The sequence below is a fragment of the Macrotis lagotis genome, chromosome 3, assembly GCF_037893015.1.
Source record: "Macrotis lagotis isolate mMagLag1 chromosome 3, bilby.v1.9.chrom.fasta, whole genome shotgun sequence".
Lineage (NCBI taxonomy): Eukaryota > Metazoa > Chordata > Mammalia > Peramelemorphia > Peramelidae > Macrotis > Macrotis lagotis.
In genome coordinates this window covers 163135984-163151213 of record NC_133660.1, presented here as the reverse complement: position 1 = coordinate 163151213, position 15230 = coordinate 163135984, and the positions used below count along the sequence as shown (strand labels likewise).

Genomic DNA, 15230 nt, shown 5'->3' with positions numbered 1-15230 from the left:
TCTGTACCAGACAGGTAACCATGGTGATTAACACAATACAAAGTCATTATAATGGTATTCATGTAGACTTGTAATGATACCTTGCTAAATGAAGCCTGCTATTGACTAGGATGATGGTGTGAACCATGGCCTATGACTTTGGTTTGAATTAGCAGGGGAAGAAAGTTTAGTTCCCATATCATATAATTTAATAAAGCAAAAGCATATATATGGATTGTCTACTAATCTTACAGAACACAATCCCATATTAATTGGCTTTCTATAATCCCTTGCTTCAGCTGGGAAAAATTGAAATTATATGTGTATTTTAGCCTTTGTGTATAGAGAAAATTAGCCTTTTTGAGATGTTCAAATCAAATTGCCTCGGGCAAATTTGTTCTGAATACTGTTTCCCCAGAGCCTTGCATGCCATTCTCAATTAATCCACTGGTGCTGGTTGATAAGCACTTAGCAGTGGGAGCTCTTTAGGGAAATCCCAATCTGCAGCAGCAAGGGTTAAGGAAAAACTGAATCATATGCAAACAGTATGTGACTTACAGATGGGGCTTCTGGCTTTGTGCCAGGGTCATCTATAAATCATTTATTGTCTTCATTTTGCTTAATTGTGGCTCCTTAATTGAGAGTGACCACATTTAGGAAGAAAGAGTTCTGTTGTTGACTTTACAGGTTTTTAAAAAAATATATAAAATATACTTTCTAAACTTCATAAACAATTTGGAATTAAATTGGTCTTGATTTAATTTAAAGTTGAATATTATTTTTTTAACCAAAGAAATCTTAAGACATCATTTACAACTCATTAAATCCCGATGAGTTCTAACCCTGGAAAGATCACCTTGTTTATTCTCATTTATCCTCAAAATTACTTTTTAGGGGCCTTTAAGAGTGGCGTTTGGGTCTGGTAGTAATTTTTATATCATCTATGGAGAGGAATTAATTAATTATTTCTAGCAGTGACTTCTTGAATATCCCCGAATGACTTAAATTCCCTATCATGGAAATGGGTTGGGGACACTAGTTATAGGACGATATCAGAAAGCAGCCCTAGAGTTTCATTTGTTTTTTGCTCAGTGACTAACTCAGCCACAGGAAATGTCTGTCAAATCCTGAACTGGATAAAGGTTAATGTGAAAATGTCACTTGACCTTACTATCTCTGCTTGCAAACCTTGTTTTTAAGGCCCCATTTCTCAGTAGTTGATTACTGCCAGCAATTTAAACCATACTCCTTGATATGGGAAAAGGTTGATTTTACAGAGTCATGGAGCCAGAAGAGGACACCATTGAGGTCATCTAACCAACTTGCTCATTTTACAGATAAGAAAAGAGAGAGGCCCACAAAGGGAAAGTGACTTGTCTGTGGTCTCATGGTAGTTAGTGGCAGGGCAAGTGGATTGCTTTGGAAAAACTATACTAACCATTCTTAACTCCTTTATTTGTAACTGCACTTGATCCTATTCTTGATGAAATTCATGAATTAAATTTTGTATATTCTCAAGCAGTTTAATTTCTGCTGAACTTTGGTAGCTACCATCAATTTTCTTTTTCTTTCTTTTTAAATAAAGATTCCTCCCAATGCTTGCTCATCAGGCAAAGATATAAGACAGTATAGCAACATCTCTGAGGTAATTTCACTGCTAACCCTTCTTAGACAACTTAAAGATAATTTGGGATATTGCCTCATCAGGTCTATTGGTATATCTCAGAACTTTAAAAAAAAATCCACATTTTTTAATAGTGCTTCAATATTTCCAGAGTATTTTTCTTACAACAATGTTAAATAATGTGGTAGAACATATTACTAACATTTTATTGTGGCCAAGAGAGAAAGGTTAAGCTATGACTGCCCGGCTAATAACTGAAACCCAGGTCTCCTGACTCATGGGAATTCAGTGAATTTTGGGGTAGTAGTCGGCCAGTTTAGACCTCAAGTTATTAGTTATTCCAGAGCAGATGCAGACATCACTCTGGTGATGGTGTTGAAAACCTAGCAGAATTCCTTTATAGCATTATCTTACTTTCACTTGGATGTGCCATTCTCCCTCTCATCCCATATAATTTAGAGGCTATGCCAGTGTTAACCTATCAATCAAACAATCAGCAAGCATTTGTTAAGCTATGTATGAGGCATTGTACTACATATTACCACATGCTTTAGAATACAAAGATAAATTACCCTCAAGAAGCCTACATTCTATGGGAGAAGACAGATATACATCTATTTTATATTCTATAGAAGATTGATTCACTGTCATAGAGGCTATAAATTTGCTCTTTGTGGTATTTTGAGTTTTGGATTCCATTTTTATTTGTAAGAAATGTATTCATATGCATTTTCTTTTCTTTCCTCTATAATGACATACTTTCAATATGGTATTGTAATATGAAGAGAGGTTCCAGTGACAGATTTGTCATGATGCCTTATTATTCCTTCTTAAGCATTGTAAGACATGAATATTAATATGAAGTTAATTGCTGCTATTTTTAATTTATCAAGAAAGATTTTGCATCTCTTTTAGATGTTAATATTTGTTTCTTTTTTCCTTTTCCTTTCCTTTTGTAACCCACAGTTTATCATAGAGACTAAAAGCTGGCATTCTGGTGAATACGCTTATAATCGTCAGACGGTATTGATTATCAGTTCTGTGAGAGTTAATGATTCTGGAGACTTCATGTGTTTTGTCAATAATACTTTTGGCTCTGTAAATGTCACAGCATCCTTAAGAGTAGTAGGTAAATATCTCATGGGGGAATTTATAAAGTATTATCTATGGTTGCAGATGAAACTGAGGAGGTAAGTACTTTGTTTTTCTTTTCTAAAATGGAATTTTGAGCTTTCTTTTTGAAATAGACCATTGTGAGCTTGCTATATTTTTGTAATCTCTTTATGCTGTAACATAGAGGCCAAATTATACCAGTTAAAATTTTCTAAAAGGGTGTGTGAAGACATAAATAAGGTTGTTTCAGTTGAGACCTGTGGGTTGTGTGGGAGTTTTTTTTTTTCCTTGTACAAGTCTCGACTAAGTTTGCCAACATAAACTTACACTTCCAATTAAAAAAAAAAACAATCTTGTGCTTCTTTTGTGAGTCTGATTTAGAAAATTGGAGAGAATTTCTCTACTGCAAAACCTTGTTCCAGTGTCTTGGGACAGTGTATAGGAGGATAGTCATTGACCTTTCTATTCTCTCCATCCTCTTTATGGACAACAAGTATTTATAAAATGTTTTGCATGTTTAACATGAAGATTGTATATCTGTAGCTTGTCTCCTGAAACCCCAAGAAGACTTGATACTTTGAAGACCAGAATTGGTTGAGAAAACGTAATTGGAAAATATTTAACAAAATAAATAAAAATACAGGTGAACATAGATGATGTTAATATGTGGCTCATGGGAATTCTTATGTACAGTTAAAGTACAGTTTCTAGTTGTCTTTGACACCATGGCAATCTTTCTAGACTTCCTTTCTAGGAGGTCTACAGAGCTTGAAGAGGATAGAGGAATAATTGAAACTAAGGATCCCAAAGGAGAATATATTAGTCCTTTGGGAAGTATAAGCGTAGAGGGCTAGCTAGGGTTAGGGGAAATCTAGACCTGAGATTTCTCAGGGTAGAGTGAAGAAACAATGGATGGTGATGGAAAGCGAGTTTCTATCTTGGTACCTGAGGGCTTCCCCTGGGACGATGACAGGTTAAGTGATTTAACCACAGTCACGTTGCTCGAGTGTGTCAGAGGAAGGACTTCCTGACTAATATCTAGTCCTAAATCTGCTAAACCATCTTGCTTCTCATGATATTGTCTATATAAGTGTGTATATATATATTTTTTTCTCTGACTTATTAATATCAATCTCTAGGACACAGTGGACAGGGTTTATTTACATTGTCATTCTCTACCATACAAAATGGAAGCACTAACTAATTAAATGTATTTAATTTTAGAAAATCCCTTGATTTCCTCAATTTGAAAGTGCGCTCTCTCTCTCTCGAATGTAAGTGAGACATCCCTCATCTTGAGTTCGGTCATGTGTTCTTCCTGGGCAATAGTAACACATGATGCCTTTGTTGTTTGTTCTTTTGAGTTGTGCTTGACTCTTTGGAACCCCATTTTGGGGTTTTGGGGCGGAGATACTGAGGAGGTTTGCCATTTCGTTCTCCAGCTGATTTTTACAGATGAAGAACTGGGGCAAAACAGGCTTATGTGACTTGCATTACATGACTCCAAGTCCTGCACTCTATCCACTGGGACACCTAGCTGCCCAGGATGAATTTAGAGATTTTTAAATAGACACATTTAAAGACATTTTAGATTTTCAGCAGACAAGTTAGGTGAAATTGTCTCCCTATCTTACTCACTTAATCATGAAGTCATTCAGCTCCCATTCTTGCTCTATAGTGGAAAGAGAATAGGTTTGGGGAATTAGGAAATTTTAGTTCTCATTCCATCTCTGCCATTAACTAGCTACTCGATTTTGGCAGTTAATCTCTGGGTCTGTTTGTTCTTCTGTGAATGGAGGTGTTCAATTCTCTTTAAGATTCTCTTCTTACTGAGCTCTCCTTTTATCTCTGTGATTCTCAGATTCTTTGCTCAAATGACCCTCCCCCCCTTTTTTTAGATTTTTCAAGGCAATGGGGTTAAATTGCTTGCCCAAGGCCACACAGCTAGGTAATTATTAAGTTTCTGAGGTTGGATTTGAACCCAGGTACTCCTGACTCCAAGGCCGCAGCTCTATATACTATACCACCTGGCCGCCCCTGACCCCCCCCCCCCCCTTCTTTAAGCAAAATAAATTGTTGGATTATTCCATTGAAGTTCCATCCTTCTCAGGTTCTAGACTTTGTACATTGTACCTATTTCATTTGATAGAAAAGCCATTGGAGGGGGCAGCTAGGTGGCGCAGTGGATAGAGCACAGGTCCTGGAGTCAGGAGGACCTGAGTTCAAAAACGACCTCAGACATTTAATAATTGCCCAACCTTGGGCAAGTCACTCAATCCCATAACATTAGATAAATAAATAAAATAAAAAAGAAGAGCCATTGGAAAACCAGTCTTTGCTCTTGAGAGGGCAGAGGGAACTATGGAAAGGGAGAAAATAGGGAGTAAAATTGAATTTAAAATTGTCAGTACCAGTTAATCCTTTTCTCCTCTTTCTTCCCTGAAAGCTTTTAGGTGCAATCATCTCAGTGATTTTTTGCATGTAGGAGAGGTGTTAGACTAGCCAATCCCATTTATATGAATGTTGATGGATAGCTGACTTTCTGGTACCAAGTGAATAATCTTAACTTGGTTTGATGGGATGGTTTTACATAATTTGACTCAAAGAGAAAGGAACAAAATTCAAAATAGCAACAATTCCTTCTCCCTCTTATTCCCTCCCAACAAAAGGCCAAACTTTTCTCTATTATATTCATTATCGATATCATTAACAATAAGGGATAGGGTAAAGAGACCATTCCTTGGAACCAAGGAAAACCCATATTCAACTCCACCATTGAAAAGAAGTTGTGAGCTCTTGAACTTAAACACTCCCTTGGGGTTCTAGGAAATTCTTTTAGACTACAAGTTGCAGAGAAGTCATCAATGATAGAGGGAATTTCCTCTTCTGTGATAGTCTCTAAGGGCTCTGAAATTGCAGATGTAGGCCCTATTCCTTTGTTTTTTTGTTTGTTTGTTTTTTATGTTTTTGCAAGGCAAATAGGGTTAAGTGGCTTGCCCAAGGCCACACAGTTAGGTAATTATTAAGTGTCAGTCAGTATTCCTTTGTTTTATTAAGCTTGTTTCAAAAATCCTCCCAGAATCTCAGTGGGTGGCCTTCATCAATCCTGGTAACCCAGATCAAAACTCATTGTGGAGAATGGTAGTACCCCAGTAGTTATGGTATTGGGTTTCATTCTGTTTTCACTTGTAATTTTGTTCAATGAATGTTTTCTATGGTAGTGTTAAAGGTTTGTGGCACACTCTAGTTCAATAGCTATTTTATAATTTGGCATCTCTTCTAATGTCATAATGGAAAATACTTCATCAGATTGAACATGGAAGAGATACTTTGCTAACAATTGTGGTGCCAGAATGCAGAGACAGGAGACTATTTTGGCCCCAAACATGATTGCAAGTCCTTTTATTAATTTGAATAGAAGGCCATGCTTTTTAAATATTAAACTCCATAAGTGCTAATTAGCTAAGTTGATTAGGGAGCATGTTGGTATGATATCAGCCTCAGAAAGCAATTAGTAAAACTGTTATAAGAGCATCTTGGTATGTAATCGGATTTTTTCCCTCTAATCCATTCATCTGTTTCCAAGAATACAATGATGCATAACTGGAAGAGCATACAGCTTTGAAACCTGACCCTCATTTTGTATGTTTTTGGTGGGGTGTGGTTGGGTGAAGGGAGCTCTGAGATCATTGATCATTTCATCAGCATGGGTATGAAAATGATATCAACCAATTCCTTTATATAAGAGCAACCCATACAGAATTCATGTAATTCTGTCAATATTTTCATTTCCTAGGTAAGAAATGGGATATATCTACTGGACAAAAAGAAATTACCCTGAGCATGTGAAAGATGATAGCAGAGGGAAAAAAAAACCCACAGGGGATTTAAGATAAGACTGTTTGTTACATAGAGAACCTGAGAGAAATCTTTTAAATGCAAATACTTTTGGCAAACATTTCTAGACATTTTGCCAAATAGCATTTTGAGTTATGAGCTTGAGAACCTGAAGAATCATCCATTTTCAAGAGACTATTGTTACTTTAGAAATTAACCTAAATTAATTTAGGAAATCATTGTCCAGTAGTTGACCAGAATGGTTTCAATTACTTTATAACTTCCATGATGGTTTTTGATGGAAACTGGAAAGTAAAGGGAAGCATTTAGGTGATTTATTAGGAACAAAGTCTAAGTTAATTCATATTCTTTTTAAAAGGTCTAAATAGAACAATAGAGTTTTAAAGATCTTTTTAATATTTTTTAATTTCTATGAAATTGATGTGGGTTAGAGAGTTGGCTATATTAGGAAGGAGACAATTTCCTATAGAATTTTGCTCTTTATTTTTAGAATATTTATTGATAATATTTGCTCTTAAATCATCTTTATTTCCCAATGCATAAAAGAACTATTCTAATGTAAATGAATAAAAAACACAAAAGGGAGGGGAGAGGAAAACAGTTCAACAAATTTATTTTCTTGAATGGGATAAAGCCAAAGTTAATGACGATTTTTAAACAAATAAATTTTAAGACTATCTCCTAGAAGTACATATTTGTTGAGCTTCACATTACAAAGAACTGACTATCCCTAGATAAAGAACACTGCTTGGGGAATGGGAAGTAGACTTTTAAGGTTCTCTGGACTCCCTTTTCTAAATTTTGAATGTTCTGTATAGTCGCAAATTTTAAATTCAGAATCCTTTTTTAAGACTTTTGCTAAATATTTGACAAATTGGCATGGAAAAAATATTTGGACATTTAAAAATACTTGAATATGGAACTGCAAACCTAGTCTTTTTTTTGTTTTTCAGAACTTTAGTAGGAAAGTTAAACTGTTTTCTTGTCCCCTTCTAAACTCCCTCCTACACTTTTTTTCAGTGTATTTCTCCAGTAAGTGGTGATATTTTTAATAACTTATATAGACAATAATTGGTGTTCTCTATTGACATTTTGTTTTTTCCTCTAGTAAATCTTAGGTAGTAACTCACTTAAACTGTATATCTTGGCAAGGTAATATGGTTTTCTTGGTCATATGGTCTTAAGAAAGCTCCTTTGTGAACTACGTGCCCATATATAATTTTGTATTTGTAGTTGTGAGTTTGTGTCTTTTCTCCTTACTAGACTGTAAACTTTATGAGTAAAGGAATTGTGATCTATTGAAACTTAGTCTAATCACTCCGTCTATATACCAAACATACAGTACCTTGTCCAAAATAAATTTTTAATAATTTTTGATCAATGAGTGAATAAAATGGACAAGACTGCATTTCTATACTGCAAAAGAATTTTATTACCAGGAGCTCGAAAATAACCTATATGGAGTGAGAATTCTGTTTGAATGAAAGCTTTGGGAGAATTCATTGTTAATTTTTTTCCCCTTGATTCTTTTCTCTGTTATTAGAAAAAGGATTCATTAACATTTTCCCTAAGATGAATACTACAATTTTTATAAATGATGGAGAAAACATAGACTTAGTGGTTGAATATGAAGCATTTCCCAAACCTGAACAACTTCAATGGATATATATGAATGGAACAGTGACAGACAAATGGGATGATTATAGCAAGCCAGGAAATCAGAGCACTATCAGGTAAAGCAAAAATGTCAGACCTGGTATTTGGGATTTGAACAGTTGAGAAAAATCTTAGAATACATTTTGCTATTTGGTTCATAAAGGATGTGTGTCTGCATCTATAATGCAAAAATTTCATTCAATTATGTAGAGATTTATAGCCTTTAAAGAGATACCATCTCGTTGAGAATATGGATGGGGTAGGGAGAGCTAACATCTTTACAGGTATCTTATTCTGCTTTGACTATCATTAAGTGTTCTAAGAGAAATTGAGAATTCTTGAGAGAATGGTATCTACTAACCAAATGAGCTTTCTTGTTTAGCTTATAGTAAAGCAGAAGACCCTTTTGACTGTTGAAGTTTCTTTCCAGAAAAGACTAATATATTTTTCTGTTATTTGTAAATGGTTTTTCTTGATCAATGTTTTACATTTTTACAACTACGAAGATAGATCATACCTCAAAAAGCTTGGAATTCTATTTTGAACTTTGAAAGTGGAGAATTTTGAATTGAATGTTGGCTGACTTCAAAGTAAAGCCTGGAAGTTCTGCGTACTTACTTACTATGATTAAAAAAAGCCCCACAACTCTAATACCCATTCCCTCCCCCTTTTTATTTCTGAGAGGGGCACAGAAAAAAAAAATTGTTGAAGGAAACAGACTTTTGAGTAAATGATTTATCAATAAGTGTGTATCAGCATAATTGTAGGGAGTAAGATTTTTGTAAATCAGTTTTTTTAATGCCTACATTATCATCTTAAGCTTAATCTTCATTCTGTTTGCTCAAAATTCAATAAGTAGCGATTTGTAATATTTTAGTTAAATTATCTATAAATGGATACTTTAGGATAGCAAGAAAACCTTTTATTTATAGATAAGTCAATTGCCTACTTCATTAGTTGAATAATTTTTATATTTTATACATATCTATACCTAAAATCAGTTGCTGTCACTTTTTTGTGCTTTGTTTCCCCTACATTTATGGTTTTAGAAATTTACTCTAGTCATGCCCCAAAACATTTGATATATATCTATTAAATACAAAATTATGCTTTCCAAGGTTTTGTTTGGTAAAAAAATTCCAAATGATGTTGGAATTATGATCCCAAGCCCTAGACTGATATAATTTTTTTGTGGGAGGTCCATAAACATTTGAAGTATTTTCTCCATGTGATTAGGATGGCATATTTTCAGTTAGAGATGATGAAAAATGTATGATTTCATAGGTCTGTGATCATTTATTTTTATTTTCTTTGTAGATATGTAAGTGAACTTCACCTTAACAGATTAAAGGGAACTGAAGGAGGCCCTTATACCTTCTCTGTATCTAATTCAGATGTCAGCACCTCTGTAACATTTAATGTTTATGTGAAGAGTAAGTAAAACTCAATGGTTCTTTGCAATTTTTTCCTAAGTGATTTGTGTTTGTAACAGGTACAAAATACAATATGTGCTTGGTAAATATGATTTATGGAAATTACGATCTTAAGAAAATAGCGTGAGCAGGTGGTAAAAAACATAGTGCCTGGGAGTTTATTTTTTGGCATTGCTGCTTATTCCTGGGTGACCTTGGAAGTATTCCTCCAAGGTGGTTTGCTTCCTGCCTCCCTTTTTTTGGTAAGGCAATAGGGTTAAGTGACTTGCCCAAAGTCACACAGCTAAGTAAGTATTAAGCATCTGAGGTGAAATTTGAACTCAGATCCTTCTTATTCCAGGCCCAGTGCTCTATCCACTGTGCCATGAAACTGCCCCCTTTTCCCCTTTTCTGAAGATAACTTGAGATGTGGCAGAAGACGTTGAGAAAAATTGAATTCTTTGTTCTTTCAAAAGTAGTACCTGTTTGACTATGATCAGTTTGATATACATCATAACCTTCAACAGGGTAAATGGAATAGTGGAAAAAGGACTGGTCTTGGAGTCAACTTCACGCATAACCGATAGTGTGACCTTGAGCAAGTCACTTAACCTCTTCAGTCCTTGAGGACTTTGAAGGACAATAAGTTATTAAGGAATAGAGGGAGTTTCTGTGTTTGGAGTTCTCTGCTATGATTACATATACAAGTCTAGCCAATAAATCTTAAAGCTAGTAGACTTTATTCTTAAATGCTCAAGTTGTAAATGTCTGAAAGCTTTGATTTTGGCTATAAAAATATATATATCTGTTGGAGGTTTTATAACTTTTCTTTAGTACTTGAGACAATTAGTATCAGTATAGGTCCTTCTTCACACCTTCAGAGATGGTTTGCAAAATCATAAAACCAGTAAAAGTCAATCAAATAACGCTGATATTTAGTGGCTTCCCTCATCATAAGCATTAGGATGAGACATAAAATAAGAATCTGCTCACCTTCGGTGCACAGAATCCAGATGGAGAGGGAATCTTGGTGGAGTTGGTAAAGTCATTCAGGTGCTTCTCTGTGTTAATGACATTGTTTTTTCTAGTTGAATCAGTAGAACAGAAGAGATTGGTAACCACTCAAAAGATTTTGGTCTAGTCATTCTCCCTGGAAAGATAGGTGGCTGAAAAATATCTGTAGGTCAGATTGTTTTTGGATGGACAATTCACACTGTTTATTCATCAATTTGCCTTCCTGGGACAGTTAATATGAATGTATGACATGCTGGCCCCAGAAATAAACAGAAATAGACTGAAGATTGCTTTTGGGAAACTGTAAAGGTCCCATAACGGTCCTGTACTTTTCCACCAAAACAGAATTCATGCCAAAACTCTTCTGGTATTGCTGTAGAGATATAAGATGTGGAACTTGACAAGCCTCTAATGAATGTCAACAGATTGCAATCGAAAACGAATGAGGAACTTGGAAGAACAAGAATAAAAGATGTTATCAGAGGAAGTAGAACAGAGATTGGTCATGTAGTAAGGGCAAGGAATAGCAGATGGACATCCGCTGGTACCACAGCAATATTAAAACAGAGGCCTAACCCTATGACAAAATTATGGGAGGATGTATCTACTGCATCTACATTGTTAGAAGGAGCATGCAAATTGTAAAGATTAGAGATCCATTTTGAGTCAAGTTTACATAAGTTTCTTTTTGTTTTGTTTTGTTTTTTTTAGGGTTTTGCTAGGCAATGGGGTTAAGTGGCTTGCCCAATGCCACACAGCTAGGTCATTATGAAGTGTCTGAGGCCAATTTTGAACTCAGGTACTCCTGACTCCAAGTCCCGGTACTCTATCCACTACACCACCTAGTCACCCCAAGTTCACATAAGTTTAATGACAAATGTAGAGAAATTAATAATTATCAGACCTTCATGTTTTTTTCTAATGGGTTGTCTTTGAAAAGGTCATTTGGAAGTCAATAGTTTGGAACTTGGAACATACCACAATAGGAATAATCCTCATTTTTTGCAATTCCCTTTTCTCAAAATAATTTTGTAAGGTGGGTAGTAGTTCAAAGATTGTCCCCATTTTACAGAAGAAGAGAGCTGCATGTAGAGTTTAAAAGTTGTTGTTGGAATGATTCAACTGAGAATTGAGAACTTTGTGGTTTAGGAAACAAGAAATTCTTAGGAGAGACTCAGGGAAGACATTAGGCGTTAGTCTCAGGTATAATGGTTGAGCAGGCAGGGGAGAGTATCTGTGGTCTGGGACTCAGCTAGTTAAGTGACCTCTTCAAAAGGTCCATAAAAGTTGGAGACTGATGTACCCTCTGTAGTTCTGTTATCCCCAAAATTGTGTGCTCTCTTAAAACCCAAAGCAAATCTTTTGTAGTGGATGAATGTCAAATCTGCATGTTCTCTGAACCTCTGTCATTTGTTTTCTTCTTTGCATCTTTTGGGTCATCTCTCTCTCTCTCTCTCTCTCTCTCTCTCTCTCTCTCTCTCTCCATAAATTGGAGACTGATTTCCTTTCAAGGTGGAAACCCTTATTTGACTCTTCTCTTTACTGCCTGTCTCCTCCCCAAAGTAGACAGAGATCCTTCCTCTTTTCTAGATTCCAGTCCTAACCTTCTGATTCAGATTTGAGAAGAACACTGAATTTTACTTATGGCATTATCCAGAGCTATAGTTTTTCAAGGCTTGAGTTTTGTTCTTAGAGGTAGCATTGTTGTAGGAAACTGAGAACTTTCTCCATCCTGGAATGTTTCCCAGTTCTTTGCAAAGTGTGTAAAGTGGTTTATTTTTTAATTGGAAAGATATTTTTACTTGAGTTAAGGACATTGCATTAAGGATAAAGCTACTTTTTAAAAAAATTTAAAGCAATTTTGTCCATTCTCACATGCTTTTCATCTATGAATTTATTAATCATAGAGAATTATTTTCATTCCATTGTGTGCTTTGAATACAGATAAGCCCAGTTAAGAATCGTATTACTGGGGCAGCTCAGTGGCACAGTGGATAGAACACCAGCCCTGGACTCAGGAGTACCTGGGTTCAAATCTGACCTCAGACACTTAATCATTACCTAGCTGTGTGGCCTTGGGAAAGCTACTTAACCTCAATGTCTTGCAAAAAAAAAACAACCTAAAAAGAAAGAATTGTATTACTTTAGAGGACTGGAAACACAATCATTTAAGCTGGACATCTTATTTTATTCATGAGGAAACTGATTCTCAGAGCGGTCAAGTCACTTGCCCAGGTCCTGGGGATGAGGAGGGAAAATGTGTGGGACGACAGCTAGGTGGCATAGCGGATAGAGCACGGGGTCCTGGAGTCAGGAGGACCTGAGTTTAAATCCAGTCTCAGATACTTGGTAATGACCTAGTTGTGTGACTTTGGGCAAGTCATTTAACCCCATTGCCTTGCAAAAACCAACAAAACAAAACAAAAACAAAAAAAGGGATTGAAGTAAACCACATTTTAAAATTATTTATACACTGGTTTTCTTTTTAAAAAACATCATTGTGGGATGGCTAGGTGGCGCAGTGAATAGAGCAACAGCCCTGGAGTCAGGAGGACCTGAGTTTAAATCCAGTCTCAGATCCTTGGTAATGACCTAGTTGTATGACTTTGGGCAAGTCATTTAACCCCATTGCCTTGCAAAAACCAACAAAACAAAACAAAAACAAAAAAAGGGATTGAAGTAAACCACATTTTAAAATTATTTATACACTGGTTTTCTTTTTAAAAAACATCATTGTGGGATGGCTAGGTGGCGCAGTGAATAGAGCAACAGCCCTGGAGTCAGGAGTACCTGGGTTCAAATTTGACCTCAGACACTTACTAATTACCTAGCTGTGTGGCCTTGGGCAAGCCACTTAACCCCACTGCCTTGAAAAATCTAAAAAAAAAACTGTGCATAATTATTTGTACCTTATTAAATGTTTATGACTAAAATATTTCTGGCCAAAAATTTAAAAAAATCACTTTAATTTCCAAATATTTTCCTCTACTTTTCTCCTCTTCTCCAGAGAGTCATTGCCTTGTAACAAAAAAAAGCAAAAAAAAAAAGCAGTTTAACAAAACTAATCAACACAGCAACCAACTATGGTAGATAGTCTATGCCATATTCCCCCAGTCCTCCATCTCTGAAAAAAAAAGAAGGGAAATTCATGGTGACCAACCTTGGCTATTAGAATTATAATGTTTCTAGTTTCAGTCTTTCTTTTGTTGGTGTTGTTAGTTCCAATTGTATTAGTATAGATATTACATGTATCATTTTTGTTCTGTTTGCTTCATTTTGAAGTGTCCTCTATTCTCTCTACCAAACTTCATTTATCCATTTCCCCATTTGATCAGCATCTCCTTGATTTCCATTTGTTCCCCTAAAGTCTGAAATTGGTAACACTGGCATTATAATCTCTAAAGTTGTTCTTGATGCTTTCCCAGTCCATCTCTGCTACTCTAAAAAAAAAGCCAACTTTCTAAAAGATAATGATTAAATGACAACATTTATATTGAATTCCCAAGCTCCTAAAATTTGATATTTGGTACATATTCATTTTAATAGGTTTGCTTGTAAGCAATCTAGTTAAAGTATCATTTGGGATGACTTAATATTTGGATTCTAGAAAATTTGATTTACATCTGGGAAGCCATATATAAATTGGTCTACTGATTGTTGAAGAAGCTTTAAAAATCCTATATTAGTTTTAAATTAAATTCTTTTTATTCTTTGAAGTTAGTTTTCTCATTTATAAAGTTTTACTATATAGGTGCTATTGCCCCTTCATGCTCAAAATCTAGGCTCTAGAATTTGCTTAGCATACTTTATAAACTTTCCAGTCAAGGTTTGATTTGTAAGCCTTTGTTAAGAAATTGATAAATTTTCTATTTATCCCTTGACTACATGACCTATTACATTTTGAACTATAACAAATAAATACTTTTTGAAACAGTACTTCAAGGCTTGAAATACATTTTTTCATTTGTTTCTCAAATTTGTTCCCAATTCTTGAGAGAAGTGGACTTCATCCTAGTAAAATGGCATATCCAATGTTGCGTAACTTAATTATATTCTGAGATTTTAAGTCTTTTCTTGACTTCAGTTCAGTGCCTATTTTTACTCCACCATGCTTCCTCAATTAGTAGAAAGCTTTCAGATAATTGTAGGAAATACTGAATTTTAATTTGGGGTTAGTGAAAGTAAAGTTATGATACATTTTCATCCAAATTCATGGGCCCTTTAATCTGTATATGAACTCCAGGGTAAGAACCCCTGCATTTTCATAATTTGAAGGTTATATAATTGTAAAGAAATAGGACTTTTGAAGTGATACTTTTAGTCTACCTGATGCCATTTTGAAGTTACAGTTCACTTCATTCAGGTTTAAAAGCCTTAATCAAATTATATGGGGTAAATTAATAGCTTAAATTTTTTGAAGTCATAAATAAATTTCTCTTTGCTTTTGAAGTTTCCCCTCTCTCATAGCCAACTTTTTAGCAGTAGAAGTAGGGCAAGATGATAAAGAGTTTCAGAACCAATGTACCCTTGGTCACATAAGACATCATAAGAGTTGAGTTAAATTGGATTCCAAA

General features: G+C 35.2%; 1 protein-coding gene across 1 annotated transcript in view; it reads left to right on the top strand.

Moving 5' to 3' along the window:
• KIT (KIT proto-oncogene, receptor tyrosine kinase) overlaps positions 1-15230 on the top strand; it is a 198920-nt gene that overhangs the window by 155176 nt on the left and 28514 nt on the right. Inside the window, exons 7-9 of the mRNA XM_074231582.1 lie at positions 2570-2732; positions 8118-8307; positions 9548-9663. Coding sequence (XP_074087683.1) covers positions 2570-2732; positions 8118-8307; positions 9548-9663 — 469 coding nt within the window. The remainder of the gene's footprint in view (positions 1-2569; positions 2733-8117; positions 8308-9547; positions 9664-15230) is intronic.